This window comes from Chiloscyllium punctatum, chromosome 2, assembly GCF_047496795.1.
Source record: "Chiloscyllium punctatum isolate Juve2018m chromosome 2, sChiPun1.3, whole genome shotgun sequence".
NCBI lineage: Eukaryota > Metazoa > Chordata > Chondrichthyes > Orectolobiformes > Hemiscylliidae > Chiloscyllium > Chiloscyllium punctatum.
The window spans coordinates 135026893-135045729 of NC_092740.1; the positions used below are offsets into that span (position 1 = coordinate 135026893).

The following is an 18837-nucleotide window of genomic DNA, read 5'->3' on the forward strand; positions in this document are numbered from 1 at the left end:
ATCCCATGCAAATTCGCAGGTGTTTTGCTAACAATCTTCATAATATGTTCTGCCATCTTGAAGGATCACTTCACATGAGCCCCCCAGTCTCCATTTTTTTTAGATGCCCTACCGTATGGAAACAGGCCATTTGCCCAACAAGTCCACACTAACCTTCCAAAGAGTAACCCACCCGATCCATTCCCCTACTGTGTATGTACCCCAACTAATGCACCTAAAGCTATGGGTAATTTAGCACGGTCACCTCACCTGACCTGCACATCTTTGGATTGTGGGAGGAAACCGGAGCACCCGGAGGAAACCTACGAAGGTGTGGGAGAATGTGCAAACTCCACACAGACAATCACTCGAGGAGGAATCTAACCCGAATCCCTGCTGCTGTGAGGCAGCAGTGCTAACCACTGATCCACCATGCCGCCCAGTGTGCACATTCTTTCAAACTCTGCTATTAAGTATACTGTGTCTTTCCCTATACCTCCTGCCATCATGCATCAGCTGTATGAAGTTCCATTTTCCACTTATCGATACTTTGTCTATCTCCTTCTGCCCATCACACTATGCCCTGTTACAATTAATTACTACCATCCTCACTGTTTGCCCCTCCACAGTTTGATGGTATCCACATTCCTGAGATTCAAGTATTTTTAATAAATAATGCAGTGTTCCTCGCATTGACTTTTTGGTGAACACCACTGACTTCCACCTTCCAGTCTGAAAAACAACCATTTTCTGTCATTTCAGCAAGCTTTGTATTCAAATTGATATACAGCTTCCTACTGAGCCCCAATCTTGTTAACCATCTGTACGGTATTTTGTCAAACACTCTTTAAATGTAATGTGGGCAGTGTCTATTGCATTCCCTTCATCAACATTCTCTGCTATTACAGGATAATAAATCAGTTAGTGAAGCCACATCTGCCCCTTAGAAATCCATGCTACATCTCCTTAACTAACTCAACTTTCCCAACTAATGACTTGTTCGTACCGTGATTATTATTTCCAAAAGCTTACCCACCATTGATGTTAAACTAACTGATGTGTACTCTTCTGGAATTTCCTTGCATCTTCTCTTGAACCACAGTACCAGGGTATCACTTTTTATCTCACTTCAGTCCTCTGGCACTTGCTCCGTAACTATTCTTCCTCCCACCTTCCCCACCCCTCACCATCACCACCGCAAGCACACCCCATCCATTCCCCACTGCACAGTCTCAAGACGCCATATAAAACCAGTTCATATCTGATTACACTCTCAAACTTTTGATATTAGAATTCTTTATGAAATGGCTTACCACTCAAGGTATTCCCAAATGTGGAATTGAGCAGCTACTGTCAATCCTCCTGTCAAACCAGCAATTATCAGGCACACCAGCCTGAAAATCCTTGGCAGAATCACACTGTCCTGAGTGTGCTGGCACTGTTGACTTGTCTACAATGGAAAAAAAAATTCCTTTCTTCATTTCAAATGCATGTATGAAGCTTCAAATTCTATAATGAATTGATCAATAAGTCTGGAACATTTCAAGATGTTTTCTGATGAGGAATGCATCATTACGCAGTGCCAGGGAAAGCTGAGGATTTGCAATATTGACGTGAACCTGACTAATACGAGTGTAATAGACTGTGAGAGTGTTTCTTCACTATTGAACGCTTTATTAATCTGTGTACCTTTATCTACACATTGTGCCATGGTAGTGCTTTAGCTTCTACCAGCTGATTGGCTGAATGACACTGAAATTTAGAGACAAACAGGAATACATTTATGTCCAACTATTATCCCATAAAAGTATTGAAAAATGACAATTCTTCCAAGTCACCAAACAAAGAAGGGGTTTAATCTTTCTTCCTTGTAACAGTAATTGATATGTTCAAAATAATTGGTGCATAAACGATGTCATTCCAACCCTAGTTCAGAGTTTAGAGTTAATGCGCTGTTCATTTTGTCAATTTAGCAGAGCTTCTTTTGTTCTGATGCAAATGTTCTTTCTTCCTCACAGCTAGAGTACACAACTGCTGGTGCTGTTTGATCCTTACTCCTTTTCACCCCTTTCAAGTAGTTGAAAGGCATTACTATCAGCATCAACTGATGTCCCTTTTCTTAAACTTCTTGAAGTTTTAACTCTGAAGAACCAGTCTAAAAATGCCCAATCTTTTGCATACACTGGCTTAAAACCATGAGATGGCTGATAAAATCGATAATTTGCAAAACAGGAATACTGTTTGCTGATTACTTCTTTATATTTTAGTCGAACTATCGCAAAGTTGATGCACAAATGCATCTGTCATGCCTAAAGTGATTTTACTGCACGTTGCAATTTTGTTGTTACAAGCCCAGCATACAACTGTTGTGAGGATACAACTGGGGAAAAGATGCTGAAAGTTATGCAATTAATTCAACACTTCAGTTGCTTGAAAACTATCTCCAGAGTGGCACTGTTGTGTTAAATCAACAAGCTGCCTGCAACCAATAGTTCAATTTTAGAAAGACAAAAACTGTATTCGTGCCCCTTGGTGCTTTTCATCGTTCAAGTGGTCACAGTATCAAATTTATCACTGACTTTGCTTAAACCCTGATTGGTAACAGGGCCTTGGATTAGACATACCCAGAGTAAGGTTTTAAAATTGCAATTACTGTGAAGCAAATACTTTTAAATTTGATCATCAATGATCCATAAAAAATTGTTTTCATACCATCTCAAAACCAGTAAAGTCTGTAATTAAGAAAGGTTGGTTCTTCTGATTTTTATCCCCAAATTGCGTTACATGTATTTGCAGTAGCCCTGTCAATTATTTTGTCACACATATCAAATTCCCCTGTAATTTACAAAAAAAAAAGAAAGTATATTTCAAGCTTCTGAAATTTGATTTATTTCAAGGGAATCATAAAATATTGCTCAACCAGAAAATTGTCAATCACATTTGACTGTTTAATGTGTGGCTTGTTGAAGATGACAGAGTTGTAAAGCTTTGAAAATGCTTTATTCTGTCTCTTTTTGGCATGTTACGTGTTTATCATTGGCTCCACCTACCACTTTGTCATTCAGTGATGGTTGTTTCTCCGTACTTAATCAACTTAAGAGTTGATCTTTGCAACCATTCGAAATCTATTAACTCTTTTCCCACTTTTGGCTAATGCTACAGACCGCTTAAACGTACCAGTGCATTTGCTGTTTACAAAACGCTTTGAATACCAGCTCGACACTGCGCTGATGTGAAATGAGTCATTTGGTTTACGAGAGAAGCCAGCTTCATAAATCTGATTTTGTCCAGTCTACTTTAATGAATTTTGGGGCTGAGCGTGAAATAAAACTTGAAAATGAATATAATTTTTTTTCAAAACAAAAATAAATCCATGAATTTACCAGTTAAAACCACTTTACCAATTGTATCAACAAATCATCTGGGGTTTGTTCACCCACAATAGGAAGTTACAGAATTTTGATTCAGTGACATTGAAGACGTGGTGATAGATTTGTGAGTAGCTTGGAGGAGAACTTGCTCCTTTCCATCTGCTCCCCTTTCCCTTGTAGTTGCTTAAGGTCACAAATTTTGAAAGTGCTGTCTGAGGACACTGAGTGAGTTGTTACAATATACAGAAGACAGAATGTGAATTACTCACCCCGGAGTTCCCAGCCTCTGACCTGGCCTAGTGGCCATAGTATTTATATTGCTGATCTAGCTCAGTTTCAGGTCAATGGAAACTTATAGGATGCCGATTGTGGAGGATTTGGCAATTGACAAGCATTGAATGTCAGGGAAGATGGTTCAGATGACCACTGCCTGACATTTGTGTGGTGCAAATGCTATTTGCAACTTATATTGTCCAGGCTTTGCTGCCTAATGTACACAGACTGCTTCAATATCTGAGGAATTGTGAATGGTGTTGATAATTCTGTACTTAAGAAACATTATAAAACATAACAGGACATGAGTTGTGCAGGGAGATGTTTGGTCAAAACTTGGTTAAAAAGGTAGCATTTAAGGTGCATCTAATTGGAGAAAAGTCAAGTGGAGAGGTTTAGGGAACAAATGCTAGAGGTTAGGACCAAGGCAACTGAAGGGATAGGCAGCAACGATGGAGTGATGAAAAACTGGGATCTCCAAGTGACAGAAATTAGTGGAAAACAGATAGCCTAGAGAGGTTTGGGGCTGCAGGAAATTGGAGAGAATGGGAGAGACACGAGAGTGGAGTTTGTAGTCAGAAATGGAGACATAGGCTTCTGTCCTGCTAAAATGAAGGGGAATTTCTTTTCATTCAGTGTAGGTTACTGAACGAGCAGCTTGTTCATTTAGAAACAGTGACAGCTCAAGAGTAGTGGTAAAAGGGTGTTGTCAACATACCTATGGAATTTGAGGTTGTGTTTGGGAATAATGTTGCTGAGGGGTAGCACGTAGATGAGAATTTGGAGAGCATCAAGGATAAATTCTTAGGGGATATCAGAGGTGCGGGAACAAGAAGAAAAGCAATTGATGTACTTGAATTTTGAAACAACATTTGATAAATGTCACATCAAAGGTGTATTGGCCTTGACAAATACAGGTTTCCAGGCATCTGGTAGGGAGGTGAATTTAGTTGGGATGCTCTTCGGAGGGTCAGTGTGGACTTGATGGGCTAAATGGCCTACTTCCACACTGTAAAAAAAATCTATGTTTCAATTAAATCATGTCTAATTATCTACCTCAGTACCATTTTCTCATACAATCTCCATATTTCTTAATGTTGTTAATCCAGATGTCCATCAATACCATCTGTGTGAAGAAATTCCTCTTCAGCTCAGTGCTAATAATCCTGAGATTACGTCCCTGGTTTTAGACTCACCAGTCTGGAAAACATCTTAACTATCTTATCCTCCTTGAGATGCCCATTAAAAAACTTTGTACGTTTCAGTGAGATTGCCTCTCATTTGTTGAAACAATGGAGAATACAGACCCGGTTTCCTCAAAGTATCCTCATAAAACAATTCTGCCATCCCAGAGATTTTTCTGGTGAACCTCAATTGTACTCTTTCTATAACATGTCTCTCCCTCCAATTATAAGGAGACCACAATTGAACACCAGCTGAAATCTTATCACGATTGCAAACAACTGCAACAAGACTACTTTACTCATGTATTCAAATCTGCTTACAATGAAGATGAACATTTAATTCTTTTTTATTGTTTGTTGCATCTGTATGCTAGCACTTAGTGACTCATGAACAACACACACACTCCCAACATCTCACCATTTAAGAAATATTCTGTTTCCTTTTCTAGCAAAGTGAATAACTTCAACCTATTGCCATATTTTCACCCATTCGCTTAGAGTGTATCTTCCTTGCAGCATTCTCATAGTTTATGTTTCCACCTAGTTTAGTGTCATCAACAAAGTTGGAAATATTATTTTGGTCACCACTATAAAATAATTAATATAGCTTGTGAACAGCTTGGAGCTAGCACTGACCCTTGCAGTAGCTGATGATGTTCCCATGGATCTGCTGCCTTTGCACTGCTAGGTGGCAGACATTGCAGATTTATACAACCCTGTAAAAGGGCCTTTGTGAGTTTTTTTTAATACTTTGTTGTTTATTAGTGACTGATTCATATACCTTCTTTATGGAGAGCCTGTCATTGCTGCTGATGACATGTTGAAGAAAGTTTGCCAACATGTTTGAGAATTGTAATGCATAGGAGCAGTTCATTTTGATCGAAACTGAGTTAGTGGTGAATGAAGTCTAAGTTGCAACTAACAAAATAACAAAACATTGGTGGCATGCAAGCACAATACATTGCATTTGTTATCCTCGAATTCTCCTGTAGAATAGTGTAAAGTAGTTGGAGATAACTCAGTCTGACAGACCCCAAAGTAAACACTTCCCATGTTCTTAATTATATTCTGTAGCAGACAATAATGTATTTTGCCTTGTATTATGGGAAGATCTTAAGGATTCCCACAATTCACATGGTAAGTGGATATTTATCACCCCTGCCAATGGAGAGCATCCTGCCTGATGTCAACCCAAAAACTAGTACTTCATTTGTTGTTTGGAACAAGTTTGAAACCCAGGATCTTCCATTAAGGCCACACTTAAGCAGAGTCCTTAAATGGCAGTAAATATATGGTGAAAATACCAAAGCTGATCGAGGAAGATTGAATGAGTTTGTTTACTGGCAGGAGATTATTAAATCCTGTTTCTTGAAATACTTCAAAACTCCTCAGATTCATAATCCATTTTCCAGTCTGCCCACAGCCCTTTTCCTTTGGGGTGGCTAAAGGAAGACTCAGCAGTCATGCTGCTGATTGTAATCATTACTAATAAATAATCTAATCGTGAAGAGGAGCTGCTTCCTGGTAGTGTGTGCCAATTTGCTTGGGTGGTGTGGAGCGGTTGGAAAGAATTTTGTTCTGTTTATTCAACTTCCTTTTTTATTATTTGCAGCTGGGACCATTATTTTCTAATGTTGGTGTTTTTGTCTTTGCATCCATGCATTCTTTAGCTATGAGGATAACAGGCCCTTCATCAAGTAAGAATGGTCTGAATGGCTTACAAACATCATGTTGTGTGGCCTTTTGAGATGTACTGAAACTTGGCCCCCTCTGTAATATTTTCCTTCATTGTAGCTTTTGTTATTTGCATAGAGACGGAAGAGCAAACTGTGTAGAGAACCAGTACATTTATTTACATATTCACATTTGCTGAGCTGCTTAGCAACCCAGGATTGATTCCTTTAAGTTGCCTTCCAACATATTCATATATCGGTTGCTCTTGTAAGAAATGGACTATTAAGGATGCTCTGCAAACCTATTTTATAAATGCAGTAAATCAGAGAAACCCATTCAAATCCCTTTAAGGATCCCTTGGGTTAATGCCGACCTTTCAACAGGGCTAGAAGGGATCAGCAGTTTGGATTTTACCTTCTCATTTCAACATATCTCTATATGCACCTGAATACGGTTACATTACAAAACTACTAAAGCCTGCTTAGCTGCTTGCATTTACAGCTGTGAATGATGCTAAGCAGCAAAGTATTTAAATTCTTTGTTAAAATCTTGTGTTTTTACGTACAGCTCAGAAATGTATTGTGTTCTGCTTATCATGTTGCAAAATTGAATCACTGAAGAAGATGCATTTAAGGTAAATATGTACATTTCTGAGCAGTAATCGAGTATGAAAAATTGAAAGTTTACAAATTCAATTGCAATTTTTGCAATCTACATTGAGACAGTAGAAGCAATGACGTTCTCAAGCATGAGATCAGTTCTCTCAAAATGTACAGCTTGTGGAAGAAATATCAATATTCCAGAGAATGCTGACTGGATGAATAATTCAGTTTGTTCTTCTGATGAAGAGCCTCCTCCTTTGTTGTCATTCACATTTCATGCAGGAATGAACTTTACTCTACATTGCTGTGTCATTTTTTAATTTCACCGCTGACCATAGATCAATTTCCAGGTTTTTTTTCTTTTTTTCCATTTCATTCCCCTTTTAGATTTCTTTTGACTTTTTTTTAAGCTGCTCTATATTTCTGGGGAGAGTGTTGGGTGGCGTCACTGTGTAAAGGAAGAGAGATGTGTTCCGTAAAGATGGTTTTATGATTGACAAACTCTGACCTAAATTCATGAAACCATGTTTGAATGATGAGCCTTATTACCTGAAAGCTACAGCTAAAAAGTGATTCATGTACTATTAATGATTATTAAGTTTACTGTGATTCCTGGATTTATTTGCTGCCATTTTGTTTCACACCAGTAGCTTGCAAAGCTAAATATGTTAAAGTATCACTTCTTTGTTCAAGTCTTGTACCATTGTGTAAGGAAAAATTAATTTGTTCTGGATCAAAAAATACATATTGATTTATTGTGACTCATGATTAAATGTTCCACATACAATTAAGCATGAACTGTGGGGAAAAATGTCATAGATTTCAGACTTTAAATTTCTTTTATATAATTGAAACTCATAGTAAAATAATCAAAATTCATGAAAGTAGGCATTTCTTAGAAAGAAAAGTGTGCAATCATATTGAATGACATTTTTTTTCCATTCTTTGCAGATCATGGGTCATAGGGGCCATAGCTCTCCTTTGCCTCCTTGGACTAACTTGGGCTTTTGGACTTATGTTCATTAATGAAAGCACTGTTATCATGGCATATCTCTTCACCATTTTCAACTCACTGCAGGGAATGTTTATATTCATTTTCCACTGTGTCCTCCAGAAGAAGGTTAGTTTTGTGTGTCAAAGAAACATATTCCTAAGTCTTGTGTTTTGGGGCAGGGGAACAAAAGATTTGCTGACACCTCGTGATCTTCATAATAGTGATTCTAATGTGTTACAATATACCACAGTCAGTCACTTTATTGTTCAACAGGGAGACCGGGGAAGAATTGTCAGAGTTCATTAATTTATCCACAACCATTAGCCTTTATTCTTCTTTAACTACCCTTAAATTGTCTTTTCGGATATAAGTGCTTATTATTCGAACTCTGACCTCTTGAAATCAGGACATAGTAATTGCAGAGTAATCAATTTTCTATTAATGATTTAATGTGTATGTGTCAGCATGAAGATTGTCTGTTCCGAAGTATTTTGTAATCTTAATGAGATCATTATGATGTGAAGTTGCTGTCGCAGAAGATTGGTTTCTATACAGAGGTGTTATAAGGAGGTGGGAATTGTAAATGAAAGATCATACTGAGGTTAGAAGATTCTTCACACACCAAAAGAATTTACAACTCTAGGACATGTTGTCATTTTGCATTTTTGATCTATCCTCCATATGATCAACTGAAATCTTTGGTTGGTTTAAAATACCACTACATTAAAATCAACAAATAGGTCATGCCAACAATAATTCTTATACTTCAGAGATGGCTTTGGAACCCCTCACAAAGTGTGACAATAGATGGAATATGCAGAGTTTCCATTAGAGAAGCACTTGTCAAAACATGCCCGGAATTTGATGGACACTGCACCAGTTTTACAGTTAAACCCTCGTTTCAACTCAAACACTTCAGCATAAGCTGGAACAAAAAAGGTCCCCTGTTTCAGCATCATCAATCTGTGTTATCGATTATAATTGATTATTAACTTGAATATGGTCAGTGGAGCCTTAAGATACCCAAATTTAAAATAATTTTAAGCTGAGAATTTGTTCAGGCAATCGCTGGAGCTGAAGAACTATCAATCAATACTTTTAAATTGACTGCTGGTTACGGGTCCTATGTACCAAGGACAGATCAATTGACTGAATTTGAACTGATTTAAATTGAATTTAAAGTAATTGTAGCAGCACTATGAGAAACAGATCTGAGTATAGTTTCAATTAACACTTAGTCACTGCAGATGCAGGTAATTAACAATGGATTAATGTTATCAGGGGTACCTGTATGCCATTTTGGCATATTGTGATAAATGCTCCTAAACAGACTTGCTGGGCTGAAACTCTCTGTCGCATCCTTGGAGTGAGTACTCAGTTTTAGGGGCTTAGATTGCTTTGTGCAAATGAAATTTAGAATCAGCATAAAAGATTGTCCCATTTTCCACAATTGTTTGCTCTATTTCCTTTCCTTCTGCCCAGATCACAACATTACTTGAGTTGAAATCATATAACATAAACTCCGAAATCCTTTCCTCAGCTGAAACGAAGGCACCACAGATGATTCATGAGTAACAGATATGTAATAGCACACTTTCCATCAGTGTTAAGCTTCCCATCATTTAACTTTCCACCTACTACTTGTCACTCCTAATTCAGTACTGATAATTGGGAGGTAATGATTTCTTTATTAATGAGAACACATTTGCCTTTCCTGACTTTGAGTAATTTACCTGTTTGCAAAAAATAATCACCAGTTTCTATCAAAACTTGTGAATAAAATTCAGGTTCAAATCCTGTTGCCTCACTCAATAAAATAAATTGCACTTACAGACAGGGATCATGGGGATGATCCCCCTGCTCTCCACCCCCACTCCCCACCATGCCCAACAAAAAAGCACAAACATTTCTCCTCCATATAGTCCACTCTTGAGCCAGGTTGTATTGTGATTAGGGAAATCCAATATTATCATAACAATTCTATTTGCATAACACTCTATAACATAGCAAAATATCCCAAGGCACTTCACATGGTCACTATGTGATCAGGTATGAGACTGACTCATATTGGGCCAGTTAGCCAAATGCTTGATCAATGAACTATGATTTTAGAAAGGAGGAAAACACAATAAGAGAGGGTTTGTGCTTGGAGCAGTTGGATGAAATTCTAATGGTAGGGATTGAGGAACTGAAGGCACAGACACCAATGGTGAAATGGTCGTAACTGGGAATTGGCAAGAGGCCAGAATTATGGCAGCAGAGGTATCTCAAAAGGCTCAGCTTAGAAGAGAACACAGAGTTGTGAGGGTGAGGAATTAGATCATTTTTTATCTTTATTCTCTATGAAAACAAGCCACTTATGTTTTAATATTTGAAAACTCTTCACAGGTTCTTAAGTGCAAAATCATCTAGAGTACCATAAGTTTCATTTGTCACAGCCTGATCAATAATTTGATAATTTTGCATGGTAATAAAGGTACTACAGTTTATTACTTGAAAGATTAGCAGATGTAACCATCTTGTCTGCCTCAATTGATTTCATTTCAAGTCAGCAGCCCATCCTTGGCTGTGTACCACATTATTCATATTGTAAATACAAAGGCATCAGATGAAATGTAATCAAATAGGGAAGTATTAACGAGAATGTGTTTCAAATAGGAGTTAGATGTTACTCTTCCCATACATACGTGAAAAATAATCATGCATTTGTCCCTACATGCAGTCTGAAAATGTTCTGTAAATGCTAGCAAATTGCTAATTCTGGCAGTCATTCTTCAATGAGAGTCTATTCAACATACTGAGGGTTCGACATCTAACCCAGTCAATGTAATGTCTCTCCCTACTATTATTTATAATGCAATGTCCTAGATTGGACAGTTGTATTTCTTGAACTGCAGGAGTTATGCAGTAATAATCACAACCCTCGTCATTCCCCATATTCTTCTAAACATAGAACTGTCTTGGAAATCGTTGAAGCACATGAATTGGTTTTCCCTTGTTCTCTTTGTCATGAAGACACAAACTCAAGTGAGGATATGGTTTCATGGTCAGTGTCTTATGCGAATGGTAATATTTCATTTGTAAATACGAAATATAACAGGTTTCAGCACCCACCCCCATGTATGGCATCTCCCAATCCATGAAATCAAGAAAAGTGCTCACAGCGATCAGGTCTGGAAAGTCCTTTAGTGTCCATCAAGCCAGTGACTCTAAAATGGGCTGCATATTTTTGACCAGCAGGAGTCGCCCTGGGAGGGAACTGCCTTTAAAGATCTAATGCATTAAGGTATTAGGAGACAAGCACACAGGGCTGTGTCACTAGCCTAATTTAGCATATTAGTACTTGTACAGCTCAATATTCACATTTTGCATGTTATGCCTCAGTATGGTTCCTGTGTGATGCTATTAATTTAAGACTTCAAATTGCTCTCACTAAAATAGTGGACTTTTAAATTGCATTACTTTACTCTTATGTTATATAAAACTGAAAATACTTGTTTGCTTAAACGTAGCCCATGGGCCAACATGAAATGCAGTCATTTAGCTGGATGTTTTACACAATTCAGGTGAACATAAAACAGAGATTTCTTGTATTAATAAACATTACTGAGTTCCTGATGACCAAACTCATGAGTTAATAACATCTCAATGTAAACAAACTGAATTTGGTTTCAGACTTGAACTCAGGAAGTTTCAGCAGTCAAGCAGCGCTTAAGTTAGTTTTGCACAAGTTTGGACCCAATTTTTACCCCGAACAAAGTTAAATATTTTTCATTTGAGTGACAGACTTAAAAACCAAAATGCAGCAAGTGTAAGCTAAAGAATGAGATATAAGCAATGTTTTGCCTCCTGTGGGTTTGTATGTTTGTAGTCAAACGTTATGAGTTGAACTAAACAAAGAGCAGGAAAGCCATTCTTGTAAGGATTAAGCTTCCTATCTGACGGATGAGATCAGTTTGTAATGAAGAGAGAATTTTCCATTGGTATATTTCATTGTAATGTTTTGTTCCAAAATGACCTGATTCCATTTCTCAGTCCTCTTCCTCTTTGATTTTTCAAATAATTAAGTCAAGTTTTAAAATTCAAGCTGATCATGAAGATACCATATTCCAATAATGCTCAGTGTGAAAATATGTTCAAAGTGCACAGTCTACTTTAAGGCTATTAACTATAGTACAGCTGTCATAATCTGCAGTTGTCGATCTGAGTAAATGAGAAGTTGATAGACATTGTGCAGTTGTCTTCAGTTCTGTTAGGCTAGGAGAGGAAAGGATTAGCATTTTCAGCCTGAGTGCGCATGTGTGAGAGTCTGAGAAAATGTGAACGTGGACTTCTGGTTGTTAAAGGATTTGAGATGCTCTGTAATTTCATCGAGCCATCTGCTCACTACCATCTCTGGTTTATGAAGCACGTTGTTCCTGTTTGCAGATGACTGCATGGTTTATGCATTACAGAAAACTCATGATCATATTAATTCATTACAACATGATCTTCTGGAATTGCAAAAGTCTTAGGACCAGTGGGAGATGGGAGATGTTATGTCAATAAACATCAATAAGCAGGTTCCACCAACATATAGCTTTAACTTCTATAATCAGATTTGCCAACAGATAGAGTGGCACAGTGACTCAGTAGTTAGCACTGCTATCTCACAGTGCCAAGGACATGGGTTTGAGTCCACCTTTGGGTGTCCTTGGGGAACTTGCATATTCTCCCTATATCTGCATGGGTTTCCTCCCACAGCTTAAAGATGTGCAGGTTAGGTGGATTGACCATGCTAAATTTCCCATCATGTGCAGGTTAGGTGGGGGGGGGGGGGGGGGGGGGTGGTGATTAACCAAGGTAAATGCAGGGTTACTAGGACAGAGGGTGGAACTTGGTGGAACACTCCTCAGTTGGTTGGTATGGACTTGATGGGCTGAATGACCTACTTTCACACTGTACAGATTCAATGATTATAGATATGCAGCAGTACTTGAGGGTTCCTCTTAACAAAACTTTCATGGGGAATTACACATACAATAGATAACATCCATAGCTAACAGGATTCTTGGATTTCTATGGAAGAATCTTTAGTATTGCAACATTAATATCAGCTTGCCAAAGATTTATTGTCCAACTTTGAAATATGCAAACGGTATATGGACTCCTTAAGTGGTGAAAGATATGAATAAAGTTGAAGAAATCCCAAGGCATTTTGCCTACTCTGCACAGGTTCCTTGGTACGGTAATCATCAGTGTTGACCAAAGCTATGGAATGGGAACCACTACAGCAAAGAAATGGAAGAAAAAAATGCCTATCAACATCTATAAAATATAAAATGGACTAGTGGAAATTGACAGGAAAAAATACCTGGTGCCCTCTAGCAAGGCAAAACATGAAATTGTTATTGACACAAACTACAAAGACCATTTCTTTCCAAAACAGTGTGTCACTAATCTTTCTTCCCATTGACAAGCCTGCAGTGAAACTAGCTGCGAAAGGAAGTTATCATTTCTCTATCACTTGAATTTTTCATGACCCACCTTTAAATTATTTTTATATTAAGGTTTTCATTATCAAGACTACCATCTCAGCATTTAATGCCTGGTTAGTGAACAGTACCCATCCAAATGCTAGTGGGATGCTGATATTAGTCTGTAACACTGACACAACTGAACCAGAAACAAAGCAATTCCTTTATCAAGGTCGAAACAACAATAATGAATTTTGCTCCAACAGATAGAGAAACCTAAATAGAATGGTAATGGAAGAAGTGACTTCAGTACACTAATTAATTCCCATACCAAAAGAGAAAATGCTGAAAAATCTCAGCAGGTCTGGCAGCATCTGTAAAGAGAGAAAGGAGCTGACATTTTGAGTCTAACTGACCCTTTGTTAAAGCTAAAAAAAAAGGGAGAAATAGGAAGGTATTTATACTAGGCTCTTTATTGCTACCTTTGCTTCTGGAGCCATGACACACCTTCTCTCAGCCTAGTATAAATACCTTCCTATTTCTTCCTTTTTTTTAGTTTTGACAAAGGGTCAGTTAGACTCGAAACGTCGCTCTTTTCTCTCCTTACAGATGGTGCCAGACCTGCTGAGTTTTTCCAGCATTTTCTCTTTTGGTTTCAGATTCCAGCATCTGCAGTAATTTGCTTTTAATTAATTTTCATCTATTATTGACCGATTCAAGAAATACTTAATACTTTATTTTAAAATCCTGAATTTTTGGTTGGATTCATTTACTTTTGGCAGAAAGGTGGTGGTGGGTTTTGCGTAGACCTAATGTATTATAATAATAAATGGTGACATTGATGAATTTATGCTCCAGAAATTTACCATTTTAGCATTGGTTTGCAACATGCATAATGGCCTAGAATTATGGGTAATCATTTGAAAACATCACATTCATACTACAGCTGTCTGTAAGCATCATTGTATTTCCAGAATGTGAAGCCTAATGATTGTTGACAGCCTTTGCTGATAAGAACACCCAACTAATGTGAAGCACTAAACTTAGAAACCATTAACTGGGAGTAATCACCAGTCTATAATCTTGGAATTCTGATAATCATGAATTGGAACAGCAAAAATCTTTCAATTAGACTGTTGTCTCCAAACAGCCAAGCATCAATCTAAATATAAAAGGTCAGGCTGTGCAAATGACACTGGAGGGAAATCCAACTGAACTCAGCGTGTGATATCCACACATTTTATCATACAGCGTCTACTAACCAATGGGAACTGCACAGTGATGAAGAAATATAATGAAGGTTCTGTGTTATCTCTGCAGCAAGATATGCCTTACACACAGAGTTCCAATAATCAATCGAAATCGCTTATAATCATCTGTGATCCTTGTTGATTTAATGTTTTGATTTTTCTGAGGCTTGACCCAGCAGCAACTATTCCCTTTTTTGATCTTCTTCAAAAATAAAGTGCTGGTTAAATTTACAACAAGTAGGAATGTCTAATAATTCAATGAAAACCATTGATGCGTGAAATAGCTTTGCAAGATTTGGTGCGCTATTTGAGCCGTACCACTACCATTTTTTTTATCAATGTTATTATTTTTAACCACCTAGGTGAGAAAAGAATATGGCAAATGCTTTCGTGCCCATTGCTGCAGTAAAAGAAGCACAGAAAGCTCCCTCGGTTCAGCAAAAACGTCTGGTGCTCGAACTCCTGGGCGATATTCTACAGGCTCTCAAGTAAGTGAATGATTTATAAAGTGGAAATTCACCTCATCCAAAGTTTATTTACTTGCAGTAACTACTGAAAAGGGATCCTCTGTTATTCCCTAATGTTGTTCTCCCTCTGGAAAGTATATCCTGATAATCTACTGTGAGAAAGAAAACAAAATTCCCTTCAAATTGGATCCTTCTATTATTGGACAGAATGGCCTGGATTTTCCACTTTTCCACATTGGTCAGACAGTCATTATTGTAGCATCAATGGGAGTTGTACACAGAGACTCTGAAAATACATCTTCGCAAGTTCTGAAGGAACTGTCTCAGAAATTGAACATCCCTCTGGGTGATACCTCGACACCTAGAATCCTCTGAAAATCTCCATCTAAGAACACAGAGTGCTCTAATGAACTCAGATAAAATAGTTATGCAGGAAAAGTTAAGACTATTAAATGTATAAACTCCTGAATAAGTTTTTAACTGACTCCATTCCTCTTAACCCCAAACTACACATCCATCCATCCATCCAGATCATTACATCGCTCCAACAATGATTTGACATTCCCAGGACCTCCCTTCTTCCCCCACTCCACATCTTATCCCATTCTTCCCCTGCTCAGGACATGATACTTCCCCTCCCTCACTCGCTCTGGATTCAAACCCTTTTCTCACCTCAGTCCAGACTCAATATGTCTCCACATCCTCCAACACCTGGAGCCCAACGCCTCTTTCACACCTGACAACGCACTGTTTTCTCCCACCTACCTAGATCCACCTTAAAAATTACATCCCTTGCCCCACACCTTTCCCACCAGCACCCTACATAGCTGGTACAGTACCAGTCTGGCATCTTACCCTCCAAATACCATAGCATCGCACACAAATTATGTACTTACCATTTGGCAGCAACTGTCAGAGTGTTTCTAGATCTTTAAATTTGAGAACATGGCAGCTGACTGCTGTGAGAAGGGGGTGTAATTCACCTTCCCCCGACAGCTGTGCAAAGTGTCAAAATAGAAGTACTGTTCCACGTTTATGAGGGATGGCAATCTGCAAGAGTTTACCACTCCTCTCAAAATCTCTCCCATTATTAATCACATTTCAGGATGTCCTGTGTATGATACCTTCTATTACTCTTTGTCTTTACCTGTACCAAATCTGCATGTCCAAGCAAAATGAGTGGGCTAAAGCATATGTATATCCTACACAATAACAAGTGGACAGCAGAGGAACCTGTCCATTTACAGAGAAGTCGTGCCTCATTATCTTTTTTCTGCCTGTGAATATATTGTAATCAAAATTATCAAATCATTATCAGATGTGCTGCATGTGTTTCTGTAATTGACTCTGTCTACCTTAAGATTCTGTTTGTTTATATTAATCACTGAGGTACTTGGCTGCACTGCTGTTCATTTTCTCCAGCTCAAATGCCATGTTATTCTCAAGTCATGGGGTCATCTGTTAAGCAGTCATGATGTCCAGATGAATGCTGGAAGTTCCTGTGCACAAGTCATAATCACTCATCAATATTTCTCAGGGTCCCATTCAAGTTACTCTTCTCCTTTGCTAACAAATGGTTAAATACTGAACAAAATTTAGGACAAACTTAATAAGGTTTGATGTGTGCATGGGGTGAAGTAGGATTATGTGACAAAGAAACAGATCATTTAATCCAGTGGGCCCATGCTGGTGTTTGTGCTCCACTTAGCCTTCTTCTCTCATTTCACTGTTAGATCTGCCAATATAACCCTCTATTCTCTTCAGTCTCGTATGCTTATCTAGTCTCCCCTCCAATGTACCTGTACTATTCACTGCAAACACACCTTGATATTGTGACTTCCACATTCTCACCACTCTTTGTGCAAAAATATTTCTTCAGAATTCCCTGTTGGATGGTCTTGTTGACTATTTTATGGTGATTGCCTTTAGCACACACTCCCCACAAGAGAACACACTTTCTCTGTATCCTTTCTATTAAATTGTTCATATATTAAAAGATCGGTGTTAGCTTATTGTTCAGCCTTCCTTTTTCAATAAAAAAGAATCCCAGTTTTTCTATCCTCTCCTAACATGTACACACATGCATTTCTGGTACCATCCTTGTAAAATTTTCAATACCTTCTTTAGTGTCCCTATTGCTTTTGGTGACCAGAAAGGTGTTTGGTGCTCTTTAACTTGGGCCGACTCATGGTTTTGTACTGGTTTGACATAACTTGCCTATTTTTCAATTCTATCACTCTACAAATAAAGCTAAAAGCTATTGTTTTTTCTTTTTGAATTGCCCATCATTGTAACATCCAATAATCTGATCTGAGGCCCCTTCTTTGAAGGTATTTTGAAAATCGAGATAAGTTACTTATGCATAACCATGATCTGTGGTTCCCTCCTCAAAATTCGAGTAAATTTACTCAAGCAAGTTTTTTTTTTGTTGAAGTCCATGCTATTGCTTCATTACTATATTTATAATTTCTAGATATTCTTCTATTTTCCTTTAGACAGGATTTCATTATATTTCCTACTACCGATCTAAACTTCCCTGAACATGGTCTGTTCCGCATGTTACATGCACAGGCTGGATTCAATTGCTGTTGTATCCTGTGGCATTATACCATTTCCTATTGAATAATTAAATATGATTAATAGCCTCTGTTCTCTTCTCCCTACATTCTTGTAGGAGATGTGTTAATTTATTGGGTTAAGTGTTGGAGAAATAGAAATATGACAGTCAACCATTCAAGGGTTTGAATCATACTAATTGAATTCTAGACACTTCTGTAGTTCAGCTTGTGCACAAGCAAGGCCGTTAATGGGAAACTCCCCTTCCTTCTATCCTTGAAAAATTCTTCTCCTGTTTGTTATTTTGCCCAAGCCATTTCTTAAGATTGTTGAGAATTGAATACAGACGGTTGCTGACAACAATGAACTTTTGTGTACAGTACTGTGAAGCCAGGTTCACAATTGATCTTTTGATGTTATAACCTAGTTTCATGCACTGTGATAAAGCCAATAATGAGAAAAGGCAGTCATAATAATATTAACTTTTCTCTCTCTGGTTTTATTTGTCAGATAGTTCTGTAATGGCAGTTTTGCTTTTCTGAATATCATGTTGAATTTCATACTGCAAACTGAACAGAAATATAATCTCTTTAAAGTTCCCACATTACAAGATATAGGTACAGCCTTTCTCTGTTGATCTGTATTTTCTCAGTGATGTTGTCTACTGTGATTAGGCAACAAAAGACCCCAAATAATCAACTGCTTATGATCACTGTGATAATATTCTCCATAGGTTTTCCCTAATTAGACAAATGTAAGCTCTTCTCTGGTAACTACTGTTTATTAACGGCCACAGTTAAAGCCCAATTAAGTTGGGAGGGCAAACATACGCTTCCTAAATTCAGCAGTCTCAATCTTAATGCTTAGCTGCATCACAACACAGTCTGCTGCCTAGAAAAAAATGAAAATCAAGTTAACTTGCAGAATTTAAATAAGGAAAAGTCATTTTAAAAATGTCAGTGTCTGGAAATTAGCCTGATAAGCCAATATTGCATTGACTTTTTTTTTGCTCATTTCTCCTAAATGTTATT

At 37.8% G+C, this 18837-nt stretch overlaps 1 protein-coding gene across 15 annotated transcripts in view; it reads left to right on the forward strand.

Annotated features, from left to right (window-relative positions):
• The window catches only part of LOC140490074 (adhesion G protein-coupled receptor L3-like), a 652730-nt gene that overhangs the window by 591792 nt on the left and 42101 nt on the right, over positions 1 to 18837 (forward strand). For all 15 annotated transcript variants that reach the window (XM_072589074.1, XM_072589083.1, XM_072589073.1 and 12 more), the window contains 2 exons: positions 8035 to 8203; positions 15146 to 15271. In XM_072589074.1, coding sequence (XP_072445175.1) covers positions 8035 to 8203; positions 15146 to 15271 — 295 coding nt within the window. The remainder of the gene's footprint in view (positions 1 to 8034; positions 8204 to 15145; positions 15272 to 18837) is intronic.